Below are 20,772 nucleotides of genomic sequence, written 5' to 3'. Positions count from 1 at the left end.
TTTCTCCTGCACCACATCACAAATAAGTTGATTTTCTTCCTATCAGCTTTTCACATTGTCCATTTCTCACATACTTAGGGTTGCCATAATGGAGGACCTCGAAACCGGGACAAATGTAGGACAAGGTTTGAAAATGTAGGATTTTTTTTTTTTAATTTCCTGGCTAGGAAATTAAAAAAAAAAAGTCCTAGATTTTTAAACCTTGTCCTCCTCCTCCTCCTCTCGGCCTGGGAGGGAGCCTAGGCCGGCTCCCAGGCCGAGAAGGGCGGGGGGAAGCCTGGCATCGCGGCGATCTCCGCGGTGCCAGGCTTCCTCCTCCTCCTCTCGGCCTGGGAGGGAGCCTAGGCCGGCTCCCAGGCCGAGAAGGGCGGGGGGAAGCCTGGCATCGCGGCGATCTCCGCGGTGCCAGGCTTCCTCCTCCTCCTCCCGGCCTGGGAGGGAGCCTAGGCCGGCTCCCAGGCCGGAAGGAGGCGGAGGCTGCTCCTTATCGTGGCGATCGCCGCGGTGGGAAGCGGCCTGCTCCTCCTCCCGGCCTGGGAAGAAGCCTCGGCCGGCTCCCAGGCCGGGAAGGAGGAGGGGGCCGCCCCTCATCGCGGCGATCGCCGCAAGGGGAAGCGGCCTGCTCCTCCTCCCGCTCTGGGAGGAAGCCTCAGCAGGCTCCCAGGCCGGGAAAGAGGCAGGGGCCGCTCCTCATCGCGGCAATCGCCGCGGTGGGAAGCGGCCTCCTCCTCCTCCCTGGCCTTGTGGAGGCCTTGAGGACCCCGCGGCCGGAGCTCCGACCGCGGAGCCACCTCCAAGGCCTCGCTGGGGCCCGGGAGGGAGTGTCTCCGCGGCTGGAGCTCCAACCGCGGAGAGCCTTCCCAGGCCTCAGCAAGGCCTTGGAGCCGCCGCGGGGCCTGAGGTGGCCGCGGTGGGCGGGGCCGTCCCGGTTTGGGCGCCAAACCGGGCCGGGACCGGGTTGGCCCCTCCCAAACCGGGATTGTCCCGCCCCCCGGCGGGATATGGCAACCCTACACATACTGGACATGGTGATAGGAAATATAATGACTTGGATGATCCTAACTTTAGCGTTCAAACTTAAGTCTTGTATACTTTATGATCTTGTCCATTTCTTTCATAGCTGCCTTTCCCATTCATAGTTGTCTTCTGTTCTGATTTCAGTTTCTGTTCTGATCTGTATTTGATCCAAGGTATTGGAACTCTTTGTTTCAATTTCTCATCATCTAGGTTGAATTCCTGTAGATCTTCCATGGCTATTATTTTTGTTCTCTTAATGTTCACTATTAATCCTTGGCACTTTCTTCCTTGACCCTCTTCAGTGATTGTTCCAGGTCTTTGTTTGTTAATGTTCCTTCCTCCTATCGTTATTCCTCCTGCTACTCAGTCTAAGCCTGCTGTGTATATGATGTTTTCTGTATACAGCTGGAATAAATAGGGTGATAGTATGCAACCTTGCCTGACCCCTTTGCCAATTGGGAACCATTGTGTTTCACTATATTCAGTTCTGACAGTACCCTCTTGTCCTGAGTGAAGGTGTGAGACAGTCAAGTCTAGTGGCACTCCCATTTCTTTGAGAGTGTTGCATAGCTTTTTGTGATCTGTGCAAAGATTTTGCTGTAGTCAATGAAGCACGTGCAGATTTTCACTTGAAATTTCCTGCTGCGCTCCATTATCCAATATATGTATGTTAGTTCCTTTATCAGCAACTAATCGAGATTATTATGCTTTACTTCCCATTCTTGAGGAAGTATGGCTTTGTGTAGCACTCACTAAGGAACAGGAGGAAGAGGTTGCAGTTGGATTCACGCCCTGCGAGTGACGTACCACTGTTTGAATTCTGAACTAGGAAGGCCTTTGGTGGTTTGATCCAGGATAGACCGGGATAGCATATGTCTTAACAACAAAATAGAAGATTATCAAGGACTGCAAGTTTACGTTACTGTACTGTACTGGTAATATTTAGCATTTCTGTTAGCCCATAAAACAAAGCTATGTGACCAGTATTATAAGCCCTGTACGCAGCCTGGAGAACTGGGAATGGGAAGAGGCTGAGAAGTGGTGGCAGGCCAAAGGCCATCTTTTGACTTAGTGGCTGAAGTGAGGCTGAATTAGGATGTCTCATAGCCTTTGACACTAGGCTACAGCAGCACCCTCTGCGTAGTGATACTCAGTTAATAAGTCATTGTAAGTTGATGTGTAACTTCACCACCCTGGAGGCTTGGATCACAAGACGTCCATCGGTTAACAGAGCCTGCTGTTCCTCAGGAAGTCAGGGCAGTTCTGCTCACCCACTCACCTTCCATGCTTCAAACCTCAAAAGTTCCCTGGTGCTTGAGGTGAGGAAGGGAGAATGAGGAGATAGTAAAGTCCTACTATGGGAATAAAAACCTCTCCGAAGTTCTCATCATTGAAGCCAGAATATTGCATAATTTCATTTGAAACTTGTCCTTTTAAAAAAAATGCCCACATTTTCAGGGTTGTAGCAGCATACTGCGGGAAAAATTTTTTTATCTCTGAGTACTTGTGTATAGAATTCAGAGACACCGGTGCGTTAGTCTGGAAAATCAGTATGCAAAGGGATCTTGTGGCACCTTTGAGACTAACTGAAAGAAAGAAGTTGGTAATATGAGCGTTCATCGACTTGAGCCAACTTCCTCAGATGTGTGCTCAAGGGAGAATGTCTTGTATTACTCCCAAGATACAAGAAATATATTGCATTTAAACTACAGCAAAAACTATTGCAGCCGAGAGATATGTATTGATTTTAATTAGAGACCTTAGCATGCTATGTCCTCTGTGTTCCCCTCCTTTCTGTTAGTAAGGGGTTGAATTACAACATTGGTGACAGGTTTGGGAAAGATACCCTTCAGTGCTGTGATCAGAACATCTCTCTCCCAACACAATACAGGTTGATGCACTCTTCCCCCCACAAACCTAGTTAGGAAGGAGAATCTAAAAACATTTGCCTTTAGGCAAAGGTGCTTCACTTCAACTCAATGCACCTCCCAAAAAAATTCCTTTAAAAGGGATGTTGCAGCTATTTGTGGCTCTGGTATGCTCATGCCAGATCCTGATGCTGAGATTGTTTGCCACTAGCACTGCCACAGTATGATCTGGTGTGTCACCAAAGTCATTTGGTATTTATCATGCTGCAGAGCCCTAGATATCTGCCCCCCAAAGTCCATCCTTGTTAGAACAGACACAAACATACAGTCATCTCTTCCTTTCCATTGGTTCTCCCTGCCCCCCGTCTTTTTAGCAGTCTACAGCATCTATACAACTCTTCTTCAGCACCACATTGACAAAGGCTTTCCATAGTCAATTTGTCTTTAATCCTGAAACTTTGGAAATCCTATGTGGAAAGCTGTTTCTGTTTTATTTTGACGCAAATGCAGCGTTTGTCAGAATCTTCAAGACTTCTAGACCAGTGATTCCCAGACTTTGGCCAAAATGCCTGCGGCTTCTGGAAGTTGAAGTCCAAAGCACCTGGAAGAGCCAAGTTTGGGGACCACTGTTCTCGAACCTAGTGTCTATTGAGATGGTTGTTCAAGACATGGATGATATTATCTCCAAAAGACTTGTTTGGGTGTCTTGCATGGCACACACACCCTCCTATTTTCAACGCAGCACTGCACTACATTCGGCACTTCCTTACATCTCTGCTTACCACCACACTGCTTTTTCCTGTGAAATCTGTAGGGGTCTTTTTTGAGATGATTTGTGCCCAGTCAACTAGCTTGACATATATGTTTTAAATGATGTTCAGGTTCTAAAAAAGGATTCCCTTTGGTTCAGGATTAGGATTTTATAGGACAGGATCAGCATTCCTCAGGTGAGATGTGAGCAGCTCCATCCTTATGCTGAGCAGAAGGAGATGGAACAGAGGTGCTGGCTCACTCCACTCATTACAATCATTCCCTGCCAATTGACAAGAGATGCAATTACTAGCTAGGTTCTGGTCCACTGGAGCTGCAACTGGCCAGCTTCCATTTCCCTCCCTCTCTTTTGCATTTTTCTTTCTTGAAAAGAAGAAAACGAAATAAACCCAACTCATGGCTGGTACCTGGGACTTGGGCAGCTTGGATTGTCTATCTTGGTACAGTTTTTACGGTGCACCCGCCTTTTCTTCCTTGTGGTGGTACCACATCCTACAGATTATTCATCCCTTGTGAGTTGGATTAAAAGGCTCCCCGGTGGCACAGTAGTTACATGCCAGTACAGCAGCCACAACATTGTGAGTTCAATCCTGAGGGGCTCCAGGGTTGACTCAGACTTCTGTCCTTTTGTAGGTCGGTAAAATGAGTACCCAGCTTATTGAGGCAATTGGTTTACAAGTTATAAACCTCTTAGAGACTGCATTATTCGATATGAAGCGGTATAGAAAGTAAATGCTAATGCTATGGTCCCCCGCTTAGTACAGAGGCTTTTGATGGGCACTGCTTTGGTGTCTCAGTTGTTTGTTGCCTTCCTTGATATGCAAAGTTCATTTGGTTCAGCTTTTTCAGGATCTAAGATCTGGTGGATATTGAGATAGGAGCAGATCTCTTCAACACAGTAATACAATTTCTGAGCCTATGTAAATTCTGGAACCAAGACACCTTTACTGAACATGTGGTCTTGAAGCCACATGCTGCTGACCCCTGCAGGTACATTCAGGAGGCTGAGAAGTACTCCTGTCTCCATGTCTGCTAAATGCCTTTTCTTATGATGGCCTGGGAGCTGTGCAGGCAGCCAGCTAGTAAGTGGTTTGAAGGGGAGCTTTTGAACATCCTCCCACACAGATAATACATCTCCCGGAGTGTCTTATTAGCTGAGCATCTGGGGAAATGGCAACAAAATGCATTGCAAGCCTCCTTTCTCTGTCAGATTTCTTTCGCTTGGAAAGCAGGCACGTGGTGCAAGTGGTTTCCTTCAGAAATGGAAACATGCATGCAACTGATGGTATGAAGTTAGGGCTGAGGAGGCAGAGCTGCGCATTACTGGCTCAGATCTTGACTCTGCCACACAGATTTTGTCTTAGGCCACTCTTCTCTGCAACATGGGGACAGTTGTGCTGTAGGTCTGCTGTTGGGATTGTTTAGGGCATGATGTACACAGAAACACTTTGTACCTGAGGTAGTATGTTTTTAATGCTGATTGCTGGGGAAGGTGAGCGGAAGGGTACAGGTTGCACTTATGTCCTGCTTTTGAGCTTCCCAGAGGCATCTGTTGACCACTTTGAGAACAGAATGCTGGATTACAAGGGCTTCAAGTTGATCTAGCTACTCTTCTGTTCTTCGTATGCTGAAAAAGTGCCATGTAAGCACCAGAAGGCACTGTGATATGATGGTTATGGTACTTAATTGGAACCTATGGGCCTGGAATCAAATTCCCTCCAATACAAAACTCCTTGGATGATCTTGGGCTCTTTTGAAAGAGTCAGGTTTTGAAATGAGCAACAGGTAGGAATAAACACGTTAGGTATTGTGTAGTGTCTGTTATCCAGGGTCTGCAACACTTGGCTATGCTCTCATGGCATCAAGGCTATGTGACTCTGAGGTTAGGTAGGCTCAAATGCAGCCACTGACATACATACAGCCACTGACATACATACAACACCAAGATAAAAAAATAATAAACAGTGCACATTTTGTTCGAAGGTGGCTATTTGTACCCCCCTAATATTATTGCTGCATTTCACCTGTGTTCAGAAAAGGGATTCCTAATGTTATTTTCTTTTTAGTATTTTTAAAAAAGAGATGCTTGTACATGTGACTGGGTTCAGAAAGCTTACTCAAACAAGTAAGTCTTTTTTTCCCCTCTTTGATAAGCAGGCAGCCCTAATGTTATCTTTCTGCATATATTTCCATTCAGGTTGCTGTGAAAATCATTGACAAGACGCAGCTGAACTCCTCCAGCTTACAGAAGGTAGGCCTTTGTGGGTTGTTTTGATTGTATACATTTATTTCAATAGTGCTATGTGAATCGTATGCAATGCTTTCATCATTTACTTGTGTTTTCCTTGCAAAGGGTTCCACATATTGGTAGACCACTGGCTTGACTTTGTAAATTCTTGGAGGCTTTTAATGCTGGCAGTGTTTGAGGTTTCTAACAGCTATCGGCTCAGTCCCTGTGCAACAGGGCAGTTATGGCTGAGAAGCAGGGAAAGAAGGCCTAGGATGGGAGCTTGAATTGTCATAATCCAATAGGAATGGAATGGAGAGGATGATTATAGAGTCAAAGGAAAAGCTTTTCTTTCATTTGTGAAAATTTCCAAAGCTTGTGGGGAGGGCTGACTTTCAATAGACTGCAGCATAGGAACTGGTCAGCTATGTGTGAAACCCCAACCTTGAATCAGGTTGTCTTAAGAATGATTTAGCACCAGGTTCTTCGTGAATGTGCAATATGCTATGGGCACACTTTTATTTATAGGTGTGTAAGATGTATATAATTGCTGGGAATTTTCTTTTCAATTACTGTATATATTCATGTATAAGTCTAGAAATTGTAGTGAAAATTTTGACCCCCAAATATTGGGTGGACTTATCCATGGGTCATAGTACTGTGCTAACTCTTACTGAAAAGGAAACCATCCCCTGATGCAAGGTGAGAGCTTAATCCATCCTGGGAGCACCTAAAAGAAACACTGAGCCCCTCTGCTCCCATACATATAGCCTTTAGGGTGAGCGCAAACAGTTATGCACGGTGGAATTTTGTAAGTTCTTCGGCATTGTTTTCCTTTGCTCCGTTTGTTAAATGCCCTCAAGTTTTACCCTCGTCTTATCTACGGGTTATATCAAAATTCATAATTTTGGCTCCAAAAGCTGCCTCAGCTTGCACACAGGGTTGACTTATAGTCAAGTATATGTGGTATTACTGTTACTGTATATACTTGACTATAAGTCGACCTCATATATATGTTGAAGGCAGGTTTTGGGGGCAAAATTATGGATTTTGATATGACCCTTGAATAAGTCAAGGGTCAAACTTAGAGACATGCAACAAGGGACTTAGGTTTTTGGGGTCAATTTTTTGACTAAAATTTCTAGACTTATATATGGGTATTACAGTGTTTTGCCCTGTGGTTTCTTAACTGTAATAAAGGCTTGACTGACTGACTGAAAATATCTGGAGTCTGGAGTTCTGCATAGTATGCTGCCTCTGGTAAATGCAGTCCTGGAATCATTGTCCTGCATATAGCCTGGAATTCCCTTACTCTCCTCCCAGTTCCACACGGTCCTACACAGCCTTGTAAGAGGCAAGGCCAGAAAGTAGGCCAGCATCAGCCAATCTATCTTCTCTTCCTGCATCTTCTGCATCTTCTGTTATCCCAGGAAAGCATTTTCCTCCTTCTGGTTGCCCTTAAATATAACCTCTCAGCTTCTCAGCAGAGCTGAGGTATATCTAGCCAAGACCTGAGTGCAGCCTGCCTCTCCCTGTTCCCACGATTGGGCACAACCTGCTGCCCAGTGTGCCCAGTGAAAGCAGCTGCTGCCAGTGCCAGAAACCTGACCGCAGAGCCAGCTGGGCTTGGATCCTGTTTGATTTTGAGCCCGAGACAACCAGCCAGCCCCACGCGGCTCTGTTTGGTGGGCAGCAACAGCAGCTGCTGCTGTGGCCTTATAAACAAAAGCCTAAGTGAGCCAGCTGGGTTTTCCGTTGCTGTGGCAGCTCTCCGAATCCCATGCAGACTCTTCTTTCTCTCTCAGTCCTCCCCCGGGCAGATCAGTTTGCATCCCTCCACTTGTCTGCTATTGCTGTCTGCTGTCTCTGTGGTACTTCACCTTTCTTTCCCTTTTACTTATCTGGCTCTGCTTTGGAGACTCATTGATAGTTAGCACGCAGGACTCCCTCGATTCATTCAGCAAGGGAGGCTCATCCAATCTAAGAGCAACCTGTTTTCGCAGGAGTTAAAAAGAGCCTTAGGGCACTCACCCATATGTTGGAATTGTAGCCAAAGTAGGTCGCAGAAAAAAGTAGGGAAAAATAAATCTGGAACTGTTCCTTTTCTCCCAACTCTTAATAAGAACAAAGTTGTAGATGTGAAGCCGAAGGCTTTCCTGGCCAGCTTCCATAGTTTTTTGTGGGTTTTTCAGGCTATGTGGCATGTTCTAGAAGGTTTATTCCTGACATTTTGCCAGCAGCTGTGGCTGGCATCTCCAGAACCCACAAAAAGCTCCCTTTAGAGAGATCTTGTAGCACCTTTGAGACTAACTGAAAGAAAGAAGTTGGCAGCATGAGCTTTCATAGACTTAAGTGCATCATAGACTATAAATTTATGTGAGGAAGCAGACTGCCAACTTCTTTCTTTCAGTTACCCTCAAAGGTGCCACAAGATCTCTCTATATACTGATTCTACAGACTAACATGGCTATATCTTTGAATCCCAACCCTTAGGATTGACTGGGTAGCTCTGGATCCTTTCCATTTGGCAGGGATTGGGCTTTTTCTGTGCAAAACATTCTGTCATCTCTCTCAGAAATCAGTTCTCTCTTCCTCCGCCTCAAGACGGTGCAAAGAGACGCTCAATGGAAAACTGGAGTCTCCGGCTTCCTATCCCCCTCCTTTCCCCTTTTGAGCTACGAAACATACTGCTCAGTCGATAGAAAAGTAGCCAGTCCCACATTGCTTCCCAAATGCTCCTTCTGTTGTTCCCAGCATAGGCACAGGGACTCTGTAGGCGTTGTGAGCACATGGCCTCCTCCACAAGAGCTTGGATTGTCGCTGCAAGGAAGTGTTCCCTCCCAGTCAGATGGAGTGGCTTTCTCTCTCTCTCTATCCCCCATTACACCCCCCTCTCCAAAGCTTACACACTGCCTGCCTCTCTCTGCTTCCTCAGGATGATGGATGGGTAACTGGCATGCACTGGGGAGACAGTCATCCCTAGGGGCAACTCCTTCTAGTGGCAGGTGCGGGCATGCTCACAACAGTACAATCCTTGCCATGGTTAACCTCTTGCTGGTTAGCAGTTACCTTGCAAATATTTCAGTCTTCTTACAGCACCACTCTGGAGATTAAAAAAGTCATGTGAAAAGCAGTATCATCACTATGAAGTCAAAGGCTTTTATGGCCAGCATCTATAGCTTTTTGTGGGTTTTTCGGACTATGTGGCCATGTTCTAGAAGGGTCAGAAACAATCTCTTCTAGAACATGGCCACATAGCCCAGAAAATCCACAAAAAAGTATCATCACTGTTTTCCCACTTACAGTAACATCCAAAATCCACCCAACAGTGATTGCTTTATTGAACCAACCAAATGCAAAAAATGCATGTTGCAAACTGTCAAAGCTTCACCGGCTTCTTCATCAGACAAGGAAAGCACTTAGAGAAAACCCCAAAAGCAGAAAGGTTACTGTACTTGGGTTACTGGTGCCCTGGAACTGTGCTTGGACTGAGGTTGTAGCCTCTTAAGGCTGCAGAGGTAATGCAGTTTGATAGCGTTTTAACTGTCATGGAATCCTGGGATTTGGTTTTTGTTGTGGCACCAGAGCTCTCTGACAGAGAAAGCTATGTATCTCACAAAACTACCAATCCCAGGGAATCCATGGCATTGAGCCATGGCAGTTGAAGTGGTATCAAACCGCATTACCGTATTTCTGCAGTGCGGATGCAGCCTTAAAATGAACACTTGTCATCAGAAGGGTGGATTTTGCTGGCTGAGCCCATCTGCACCTTCCTTTTCTCTGCAACATTTACAAACCCAGGTTAGGAAAGCATGCAGCAGAAAGCTGCTATCTTTCTACCTTCTACCTATGGCCATCTACCTTCTGGTCTCCTAGGTAAGGCAGAATCTGGGCTATTGAGTAGCCTCCTTTCAAAGCCAAGGATTTGTTTGATCGGTCAGTGCTAGGCTTCAACATGAGCTGGCATAGCTTTCCTCTTCTGCATCAACTCAAGCATCTGCTTATTTCATTGAAGGGATACAGCACCATCGGAGATGTCTTTTAGGGCCTGTGCAGCTCAGAGCTTGATGCTCACTGGTCAGATCCTGAGCAAAACCACTTTTTCCTAAAGATTTCTGTGGGGAAGGTGACTGATAAAAATGTTGGGCTCATTGCCACCCTCTATATTTACCATCTGATGCTGGTTTTGAACTTGGTTCCTCCTTCCAAGCCCAGACCAGGGAGGGAACAGAGGAGGAGAGAGCAAGCTGCGAATGTGCGCACACTTACATGTCCTTGTACCATTCCCACCTGGCTATCCCTTGGCTCACTTAATAAGCAGCTTATTATCCAGGCTCATTACAGGCAATCCGATTGCCTTTTTTTAATTAATGGATTGCTGTAACATATTATCCTTAAAAATGTCTAATCCATTGAAAACAAAGATCTGGGAGAAGCGGGGGATGGGAGAGCAGATTCTGACCAGGAATGCAGTGCTGCAAGAAGTAATACTTGGCAGTTTGCATCTAGAATGTAGAATAGACCTCACGGTGGATCATCTCATCCAGCATCTTTCTGCACAGGTAGATCAGACAGCCGGTCAGCCAATGCTAGTAGGTACCAGAGGCCATGCCTGTGCCCTCTCACTCCAGATATCAGAGCCTATATAACTCTGTCCATGTTTGACGCTGCTCTTTTCTGTTCTTCTTTCCTCAGCTTTTCCGGGAAGTGCGAATAATGAAGGTTTTGAATCATCCCAATATAGGTGAGACCTCATCACAATCCCAGTTGTCTTTCCCCATTTGTTACCAAATGTGGATAGTCAAGCTATTGAAGGAGGCCCCTTTCCTTCAAGTATTTGCTTAGCTCCTGTTCTGCCTTCATTTACTTATACCCTGCTTTCCTCCCAAAATTGGGATTCAAAGTGGCTTACAGTCTAAAAACACAGTACAGTCGCCCCTCCATTTTCACGGACTTGAGATCCACGGTCTTGAACATTCACGGAGGGGGGACCTCCGTTATTTTCAATGGGGTGTGCCCCCACAGGCACACGCTCCATTCAAGCCTATGGGGCTTGAATATCTGCAAGTTTCCATTTTTGCGGAGAGAGGTTCCGGAATAGATCCCTACAAAAATGGAGGGCTGACTGTACCGTTAAAAACTCACAAAAGTGATAAGCGAAGCCCTTGATTTCTAAGGGCCACTCCAAATCCCTATAGCAGCCTTCCCACTACCTAGTGCTCTCCAGATAGGCTGGACAGCAACCTGTATCATCCCCAGACAGCCTAGGCATGGCTGGGGAAGATAGGCCTTACAGTGTAGCACCTCTGGAGGGCACCAGGCTAGAAAAGGCTGCCCTACAGCTTTAGCTGTTTTGTGGTTATGATTCTTTAGGCCTTTAAGTCAGCAGCCATATGTGGTGGTGAATTCCACAAGTTAATAACCCTCTAAATATGAAGGAGTGCTCTTTGTTGCTAACTACCGGTTAGTTTCATCACTTAGTGGAACGAGAGAGAGCTTTCTCTACACCTTTTGGTTTTTAAAAAGAATCCACTGTCACCTTTCTTGCTGTTAAGCCTTCCTCCTGTTTGTCTTGCAGTTAAATTATTTGAAGTCATAGAAACAGAGAAGACACTGTACCTCGTCATGGAGTATGCCAGTGGAGGTAAGTGTTTGCTTTCAAGGCTGTTGGTAGTCCATTTGGAGAAGTACTCTTTATCCTAGCGGCCAGTTTAGTGGATTTTATTAAGAGAAGAGTGAGTAACCTTCCTGATCGTGCTGGACTCCAGCTCCCATCAGCCCCAGCCAGCCTGATTTGTGGTTGGGGCCCCGGGGATCGTAGTCCAGCGTTTGAACGGCTGCAGGATTCTCCGTCATGCACTAGGACTAAGGAGACATAGGTTAATGCACTCATTCAGTGATGAAATTTACTGGGTGATCCTGGACCAGTCACACACACTGTCACCTAGACCTGCCTCACAGGGTTGTTGCATATATAAAATGGCAAGGATGCCCTGGTATCTTTGGAGGGAGGATCCCACAGCTAGCTTCTACTTTTCTTTTGCTAATACTTTGGAAGAGAGAGAGGTGGGGGTGAGTCATACAGAGACAGCTGGGAAAGTTGATTTTTAGACTATAACTCACAGAATGCATCACACTGGCTGATGAAATTTAGACTTTGTAGCCCAAAAAGTCTCTGTTTCAATCTTTGCATACACAGTAAATCAAATAAACTGTACTGGGATCAAATCAGTACCTTCAACTTTCTGCTTAAATGGCAGCTGTTCCCACCTTCTGTCCCAGACATCTTTTGGCCATTAAGACATGCTGCCTAAGTGGCAGTATTACACTGTTTGCACAGAAAACCAGTACAGATTGAGTCTCTCTTATATAGAATTCCAAAATGCTCCAAAATTCAAAGATAGTGACGCTTTTTCTTTCTGATGGTTCAGTGTACACAAACTTTGTTTCATGTTCAAAAACACAAAAATGTTGTGTATAAAAATTCCTTCAGTCTATCTGCATAAGATGTATACAAAACATAAATGAATTTCATATTTAGACTCGGATCCCATCTTCATGATATCTCAGAATGTATTATTAGCAAATATTCCAAAATCTGAAAACTCTGAAATCCAAAACACCTCTGATCCCAAGTATTTTGAATAACGGAGACTCAACCTGTACTCGAAATATTTTAAAAAATGCCTAACTGGAGTCCTTTGTCTAACGTTGCCAATCCCATTTCTGTTCTTCGTCTGTTTTGAAAGATGTATACTTTGCTTTTCTCTGAGATACTGAATATAGGTCTAGAACAGGCAATGCAGATCAGCAATTTAAATCTGATATGCTATCACTTTTGTGCCTTTCTTTTCTGTTGGTTTCATTCGTTTTCAGTTTTTTTCCCCTCTCAAGGTTTTTAATTTTTAGGGGCTTTTTCGTGTTAAACGAACTCTTGACTCTTGAGAGAGTCTGTGTTCCCAGCTTCTTCTGAATGTCACATGATCTGCCAGGAGTCAGAGAGAGCTTTCAAAACTATCTTGCTCTTACTGATGGCTCTAGGACAATGGCAACAGATGGATGAAATGCATTCTTTCCCAAACACTCCCAAGTGGCTAGTGTCTGGAGATAGCAGTCCACATGGTGTTGCTTTCTTTTGCGATGCAGTTATAGAAACTGGTTGAGATGATCATTTAAACCAGTTTAGAAAAACTATTTTTTTGGACAACAGCTTCCCACAGATCTCCTTTATTTCTCTAAGCAGACATATACATGCCCTGGGCTGGAATATTTCTTCTCTGAGGTGGCAAAAGTGAGGAGGCATGGAGTGAAAGGCAGCATGTCCAAGCTCTCATTTTGTCTCATTTTGCTTTTAATCCCATAACAGTTCTTGGGATTTGGTACTCAAATTGGTAGGGAGTTGGACTGGATGACCCTTGTGGTCTCTTCCAACACCACGATTCTATAAGTAATGGTTTGCTTTTCATTTGTACCCACTGTCTTGCAGGTGAGGTGTTTGACTATTTAGTAGCCCATGGAAGAATGAAAGAGAAAGAAGCACGGGCAAAATTCCGACAGGTTGGTGGACCACAGTGTTACTGAACACACATACCCTCCCAGCTGTTCATCTGTGCAGCAGACAGGAAAGTGGGACTCTTTATGGGAGGAGGATTCCAGATGGGGGAAATATAATGCTACTTTCTGGTAAGGCTTTCTCTGGTTTTAACATTGCGGCAGAGGTCCAGAGCTGGGAGAAAATGCCTCGGGTTTTTTGGACTACATTGCTGGCTGTGGGATTCTGGGAGTTGTAGTTCAAAAAAGAGGGTAAGATTGAGAGGAAAAAGAAGAAAAGCTGCTGGCTGATATGAATATGCAGATATCTGTATAATTGCATGCATGCCAGGAAGAAGATCCACCTTTCTGCATTTGTGTGACCTAAAATAATCCAATACAGCGAACAAGTAAACATGTAGAAACACCCTTTTGTACCAGTGCGACTTTAGGTGTGAAAATGTGTTGCTTTCAAGACTAATTTTGAATTAAAATGAGCAAGCGTGACATTAGCAGGGTCAAATGGAGGCAGAATACTGCACACTGGAGCTGGGATATGCAGTTGCCTTGTTATGGAAGAGGTCTCCTGACTCTTCCTGTCCTCTTTTCCTTTCAGATAGTTTCTGCTGTGCAGTACTGTCACCAAAAATTCATTGTACATAGAGACTTGAAGGTGAGTAACAAACTTTAAATGCACTTATAGACAAGGGTGTCTAGGACCTTGCATTCCTGTGTGCCAATGCTGTACAAATGGAAATTGTGGAACTGAGAGGCAAAACCACATTGGGATGGTGGGGAGGCCTCATGATTTCTGATAAAAGCTTGGAGCGCTTTTGAACTGGGCTGCAGGTTTGATAAGCCATCTGGGATAGGCTTTACTGCTGCTAAGGTGCTGGAGTGTCTTCAGCCAGAGTCCCCTGGCATTCAGCCTCTGGGTTTTTACCTCCTGCATGACTAGCATTCTGTTTGTTAGAAGTCTGGCAAAATGAGCTCTGTATATCAAGCACATCATCTAGGCTGCAGTTTCAACCCATCTTGAAATCCAGTCAGTTGCCAACTTCTCATTCCGAGCAACTCCTTGTCGTTTGCCTCAGATTTTAGAATCTCCTTGACTTCTACTATGAACCTCTCTCTCTAGACTTTCTGATCCTGCTGCTCAAGAGTTTGACCCCTGCCTGTTTTGGACAAAACCCATGCTTTTGGGACATTTGGGCAGAACAGTGGCTTCTTGTTTTGCAGAACCCAAGAGCTTGTAGCGAGAATAGGAAACGTGGTGCTCTCTAACATATGTATGTTTGGACTAGAATTTCCAAAATCACTAGCCACCATAGGATTGTGGGAATTGCAGTCCAAAACAGAGGGCAGCAGGTTTCTTCCCCCATGGCTTCACAGCCTGATTCTGCTGAGATAGGCACTTTGTTCCTTCTGAACAAATTAGAAAACCGTTTTCTCAAAATGAATCATTGAGGAGCCCTTCTGTTTAGTTATTATTGTTTAAATGTATGCCACAACTTTCAGAGGATTAAAGTTATAAGAGCCCAGTACCTCAAAGTGGAAAATATTAACAAAGCTTATATAATGAGAAACATCTTTTCTTAGCTAAATGAGTGAGAGTCATTGGAGATGCCTGAGCCTTGATTGACCTTCTTTTTGCCACTTCTGAAGCAACTTTCCCCTCCTTTCCAGGCAGAGAATTTGCTTTTAGATGCAGATATGAACATTAAAATTGCAGACTTCGGTTTTAGCAATGAATTCACCTTTGGCAACAAGCTTGACACGTTCTGCGGGAGCCCTCCATATGCTGCGCCCGAACTTTTCCAGGGCAAGAAGTATGATGGTCCCGAGGTGGATGTTTGGAGCCTTGGGGTCATTCTTTACACACTGGTCAGCGGCTCACTGCCCTTTGATGGGCAGAACCTCAAGGTAAGATGCTTTGCTCCTTTAAAAGCTTGCGAGCACAATTGTGATTCAAGCATACAGTAGCTATTACAGAACTGAGAAAACAATTTCCTGAATCATTAATAAAGATTCCCCATTGTGCTTATGTAGAGTGTTGGCGGGGATGCTTACCATATGTACTCAACTATAAGTCGACCTCATGTATAAGCCAAAATTGGGGTCAAAATTGTAGATTTTTAATATGTATAAATTGAGGGTAAAACTTAGGAGCCACGTAACAAAGGAATTAAAGGATGAAGCAAAGGAAAGCAATGCCAAAGGACTTAACAAAATTCCAGCAGACATAACTGTGCTCATCCTAAAGGCTGGATGGATAAGAAAATAGAGACAGGGTCAGTGCTTCCAGGACAGATTATACTCTTGCCTTTCACCAGGGGATGGCATCTTTTTTAAAATAAGAGTTCAAAGTACAGTATACTAACATTGACCCATGGATAAGCAGACTCTTTTTTTGTGATCAATTCTTTGACTTAAATTTCTAGACTTATACATGAGTATATACTGTATTCCAATACAGTACCTCTGCAGTGCTTCTTTATTTACTCCCTACCCTGTCCTCTCCTTCTGCAGGAGCTGCGAGAACGGGTCTTAAGGGGGAAGTACCGGATCCCCTTCTACATGTCTACAGACTGTGAGAACCTGCTGAAAAAATTCCTCATCCTCAACCCTAGCAAGAGAGGCACTTTAGAGGTTTGCTGACAGGATTGAGAAGTGGTGGGATGGAGCGGAGATGGGTTGCGGTGGGGTGAGGTGGAAGTAGTAGAGGATATAGAGAGAGACTGTGTGAAATCTTTGGAGTATTTTAACCCAACTCAAATTATTAGTTGGTTGCCTATAAATTTACCGCCACCAGATACGCTTTTGATGCCAAAATTGGCCTTATGTAGGCAGTGGCCTGCTTTTGCATCACAGTGTCAACCAGTAGAAAAGGGGCTCTTTGTTCACCAGAGAGTTATTTTCTCTTCCTTTTCTCTTGAACTATAATCATCACAATCAGCTTAGATGGCTTTGTAAAGCGTGTATAGTTACTACATCTATATGTGTATGTGTATGTATGTGTAGGTATGTAATTTCATATTTAACAGATCCATAATGATTTGGGGTCCTGGGATGAAGGCTGGTAGCTGTTAAATCACTTGAAACGCTCCATGTTTCCTTTGCGTCATTTATATTTGCCTAAGTTGTCATAAATTACAATCTGTCACAACTCTATGTAACTTCAAACTTAACTTTTCAAAGTGTTCTCTGTCCGTTACAGTTGTAATAAATTAGTTCTCCAAATAATGGGAGGGAAGAGAAAGATTTCTTCCTATGTTTAATGGCCAGCAAGCTTATTTTTTCAACTGAGCATACATTTGGACTCGAGCTGTAGCCGGTCTTCTTCCCCACACATAACTACAGTGTATTATTATTATTTTATTTATTTATATGCTGCCTTTCTCCTGATATAGGGACTCAGGGCAGTTAAAACAATGCAAAGCATTAAAAATTGCACAGTGTATTTTTTCAGTGTAATCTAAAAATGTGTGTTTTGACCAGTCACATATCCAACCTTAGATCCACTGTTTGTTGTTCCAGTTGCATTTTTCTTTTTTAAAAATAGTCCTTCATCTAAGCTTGGAGGGAACATTGCGGGAGCATTGCCCAAACGAAAGGCTGTGCATGTGGTTTGGGTTTTTTGTTTCTTTATTTTGTTTAAAGCCACTATTCTTTGTGCTTCAGCTCTAGTGTGAATAGGGCCTGCTTCATTCCCAGTTGCTGGTTCGAGCCTTTGTCTGGTAGGGTTGCAGTGCCCCCTGCCATCTGAAATTGCCTTTCTGAGTAGGCAGATTATTAAGCAGCCCCTTCAGCCCTACTCCTGAATCAGAGAAGCTGTCTCTGATGTTGGCGTCTGATGTTGGATTACCATGGCTTTTGCTGTTCCCTGCCTGTGAGAGCAATTTTAACTGTATTGGCTTTGAGGTCTGCTTGGGTAAGACAGGGAAAGAGCTGAAAAGAAAGCTGACCAAGCTGGCAGCTCTGGAGTAGAGGCATTGCAAGACACACACACACACACACACACACACACACACAGACCTTGCCTTTAAATGTTACAAGAAGATGCTGTGTGTGAGAGAGCAAAAGGTGAGGAATAACCTGCAGCAGCTCTCAGTTCACTGTCAGGGCAAGCTGGAGTTTGAAGTCAGCAGCAGTGCATATATTTCCTTACATATTCCAATGCCTCTAATAGGTAAATGGCAGCAGAAACTGTGCCGCTGTAAGCGAGACTCTGCCTTATTTATCAAACACTAGCCTGCTGCATTATAGCCTGCAGCAACTGCCTTGCATTCCTCTAACATGCATTTGTACCTTTTATAAAAGGAGAGGAGAAGGAAGGCAATGCTTACTGTTTTTGCCCACTTTCTATTTTTTTCAGCAAGAGGAGGATGAAATTCTCTCCTCATTCTGACTCCTGATTAGTCTTTCTGAGAAGATAAGTTGGACCGGGAGAATTCCTGCACCTTAGCTAGTGGCATAGCTTGTGTTTTGCATGCCAAAGGCTTCATGGTCAGTCCCTAGCATCTCTAGTTTTAAAAGGGTCTTCAGTCAGCAGGGCTTGGAAGGTTATGAGTCCTAGAGCATAAAGATGAGCTGCTGCTAGTGAGGTGTACCCAATATTGGCAGTGTGTAAGTTACTCTTAATTTCAGTGAAAGGACTTGATATATGTTCATAGGCCCTTCTCCAAGTGCCCCTGCCGTTGGAAGTGGTGAGAGGATCTTTTTGATGGTGGCATTCCAATTACAGATTTCTCTGTCCAGGGACACTTGTCACCTACACTGCAGTCTTTGCAGATCAAGACGAAAATCCTCTGTTTTTCAGGCATTTGATGGGATTTTAGAATCTAATCATTTTAATGCTACTTACTTTGTTATTTTCTCGCTTTAAAACATGGTTGTATCATTCTTTGTGAACTCTTCTAGTAATAATGATTTGAAGGCATTAGACAAATTAATAAAATAAAGATATTAATGAGATGAATGGTACATTGATGTAACTCAGTATAAGGCCACAGGTTGAGTATTCTTTGTCCGAAATACTTGGGACTAGAAGGGTTTCAGAGTGGAGATTTTTTAATTATTGTTATTTTGGAATACAAGTAACGTAGTACATACCTATAGTATATTGGCGAGGCTGGAGAGAGACACGAGGATCTGTGAAATAGCAAGAATTCAAGCATAGTGCTTGATACGATTCCCTGTCTCCTGACATTTCACACATCTTTGTTCTCCAGCTGCATCTCTCTCCAACCTCACAAAAACACTACAGGTATGTACTATGATACTTGTGTTACAAAATCCAAATTCACAGTATTTCAAAATTGAAACCTCAAAATGTCAGTGCTCAAAATGTTTTGGGTTTGGAGGTTTTTGGATTTCAGATTTCCAAATTAGGGATGCTCAGCCTGCATTAATTTATGTGCCTGGACCTTAGTACATTTGGAGTTTTTTTGTAAATCAGAGTTTGGAAATATACTGATTTGTTGGACCACAGCTCTCACCATCTCTGAGAATGGGCTATGCTAGCTGGGGCTGATGGGAGTTGGTGTCCACTGCACCCCCTGCCCTGAGTTATAAGGATATATGGAGGGCAGTTTAAATTGTGCAGGTTCTTCCAGTTTTAAAAGAGAAAACATTTCTGGCTGTTCAGCTTCGGATTACTGTAACTAAGTTGTTAAAAGGAGAAAAGTACTTGCCTGCCTTCCCTAACTTCACTGCATCTCACATTTAACATTTCCCCTTCTCCTTCCTGTAGCAAATCATGAAAGACCGCTGGATGAATGTGGGGCACGAAGATGATGAGCTAAAGCCTTATGTGGAGCCTTTACCTGACTACAAGGATCCCCGACGGACAGGTACAAGTACCAGGGCAGGATGGGTGACTGAGTAGTACAGTCGTCCGTTTGTATCTGTGGGGGATCCGTTCTGGACCCCCCTGTGGAGAACAAAAAACATGGGACCTTAAGTCCCGTTGTTTTCTATGGCAGTGTGGTCTGTGCGTGGCCGCATGCATTTGCTTCCTTTACAAACAACGAGGGCTTGCCAGCCATAGAAGCTCAAATCTGCGGATGGCAAGTCCACAGATAAGAAGAGCGCACTGTACTGCTAAGTGTTCCAGAGGGACCTTCTGGGCAAATGTGTGGGTGTCTTTCTTGCCACATAGACTCACAGATTCCAGTTTGTGTCTTGGTGCTCCCTCCCTCTCTGCATCTTTCTCTTAATAAACTTGTTTTTATTTATTTATCCTTCACAGCTCCATGACCATCTTTCTCTCTTGTCTTGTCCTACAGAGCTCATGATCTCCATGGGATATAGCCGAGAGGAAATCCAAGACTCACTAGTCAGCCAGAAGTATAACGAAGTAATGGCTACATATCTGCTGCTAGGATACAAAAATTCAGAGGTGGGTGCTTTCACCATTGGACTGGTGGGTGGGTAGTTACTGAGCTGCAAATTCCATGGCAATTCATCTCCTTTGAATAGCAGGGGAACCTGTCAGTCCCTAGAAGTGACAGCCTGCATTCCCCAGAGGCCTGCTCATTGTCAGGGTTCATACTAGCTGTTGGGCTTGTTCTTGAAATTGGAAACGGTGCAGAATTTAGGAACAACCAAGCATAGCACAGTGTCTGTGCCTAATACAGAAGTGCATTTCTGTGTTCACTGAGACATCTTCCCTCCCTCTTTGTAAGATTTACTTTGTTTCAGTGTTGTTGCTGTTAGACCAATGGTTCCCAAATGGTGGTCCTCCAGATGTTTTGGACTTCATCTCCCAGAATTCCTGACTGTTAGCCAAAGTGGTTGTGGCTTTTGGGCATTGAAGTCCAAAGGACCTAGAAGACCAAAGTTTGAGAACCACTGATTTAGACCCATGCTCCTCGTTCTCACACAAATCCAAGGTATTTTACAGTTAAATGGAATAAATACAAGTACAGCATAAAACAAATGAATTTTAGATTGTTTGAATGGATTAGATTTACAGTGCTACCTCGGGTTACGAAATTAATTCGTTCCGCGGCGCCGTTCGTAACCCGATACATTTCACAACCCGAAAAGGCTTTCCGTTAGCGCTGGAAAGCCGCTAGCCGTGCTTCGCATTTAAATTTCGCGCCGAAATGAATTTCGTAACCCGAAAAATCTTTCGTTACCCGGAACAGTTTTTTCCAATCTAACTTTTTCGTACCCCGGAAATTTCGTAACGCGATCAATTCGTATCCCGGGGTACCACTGTATTGGTTGAGTCCTGCCCTCAGATTTCCTGGTGTAGAGTGAGTTAGAAATACTGTATTAACAGAATAAAAGAAAGTAAAATAAAACAGCCTTAAAACTTAAGGCACAATTTAAAGCTCACATTTTAAAAAGTAT

General features: G+C 44.2%; 1 protein-coding gene across 13 annotated transcripts in view; it reads left to right on the top strand.

Moving 5' to 3' along the window:
* The window catches only part of MARK2 (microtubule affinity regulating kinase 2), a 127,539-nt gene that overhangs the window by 87,225 nt on the left and 19,542 nt on the right, over nucleotides 1-20,772 (top strand). For all 13 annotated transcript variants that reach the window (XR_016272172.1, XM_089483725.1, XM_089483727.1 and 10 more), the window contains exons 3-11: nucleotides 5,854-5,907; nucleotides 10,579-10,627; nucleotides 11,462-11,527; nucleotides 13,370-13,440; nucleotides 14,030-14,086; nucleotides 15,100-15,336; nucleotides 15,943-16,062; nucleotides 19,166-19,265; nucleotides 19,701-19,813. Coding sequence is in view for 12 of the 13 variants with exons in the window: in XM_089483725.1 (XP_089339851.1) it covers nucleotides 5,854-5,907; nucleotides 10,579-10,627; nucleotides 11,462-11,527; nucleotides 13,370-13,440; nucleotides 14,030-14,086; nucleotides 15,100-15,336; nucleotides 15,943-16,062; nucleotides 19,166-19,265; nucleotides 19,701-19,813 (867 nt within the window). In the remaining variant the exon portion in view is untranslated. The remainder of the gene's footprint in view (nucleotides 1-5,853; nucleotides 5,908-10,578; nucleotides 10,628-11,461; nucleotides 11,528-13,369; nucleotides 13,441-14,029; nucleotides 14,087-15,099; nucleotides 15,337-15,942; nucleotides 16,063-19,165; nucleotides 19,266-19,700; nucleotides 19,814-20,772) is intronic.

The sequence above is a fragment of the Sceloporus occidentalis genome, unplaced genomic scaffold (assembly GCF_023333645.1).
Source record: "Sceloporus occidentalis isolate IW3139 unplaced genomic scaffold, rSceOcc1.0.p SCAF_20, whole genome shotgun sequence".
Lineage (NCBI taxonomy): Eukaryota > Metazoa > Chordata > Lepidosauria > Squamata > Phrynosomatidae > Sceloporus > Sceloporus occidentalis.
The sequence above is the reverse complement of the archived record's forward strand: the minus strand, read 5'-3'. Positions and strand labels throughout refer to the sequence as shown.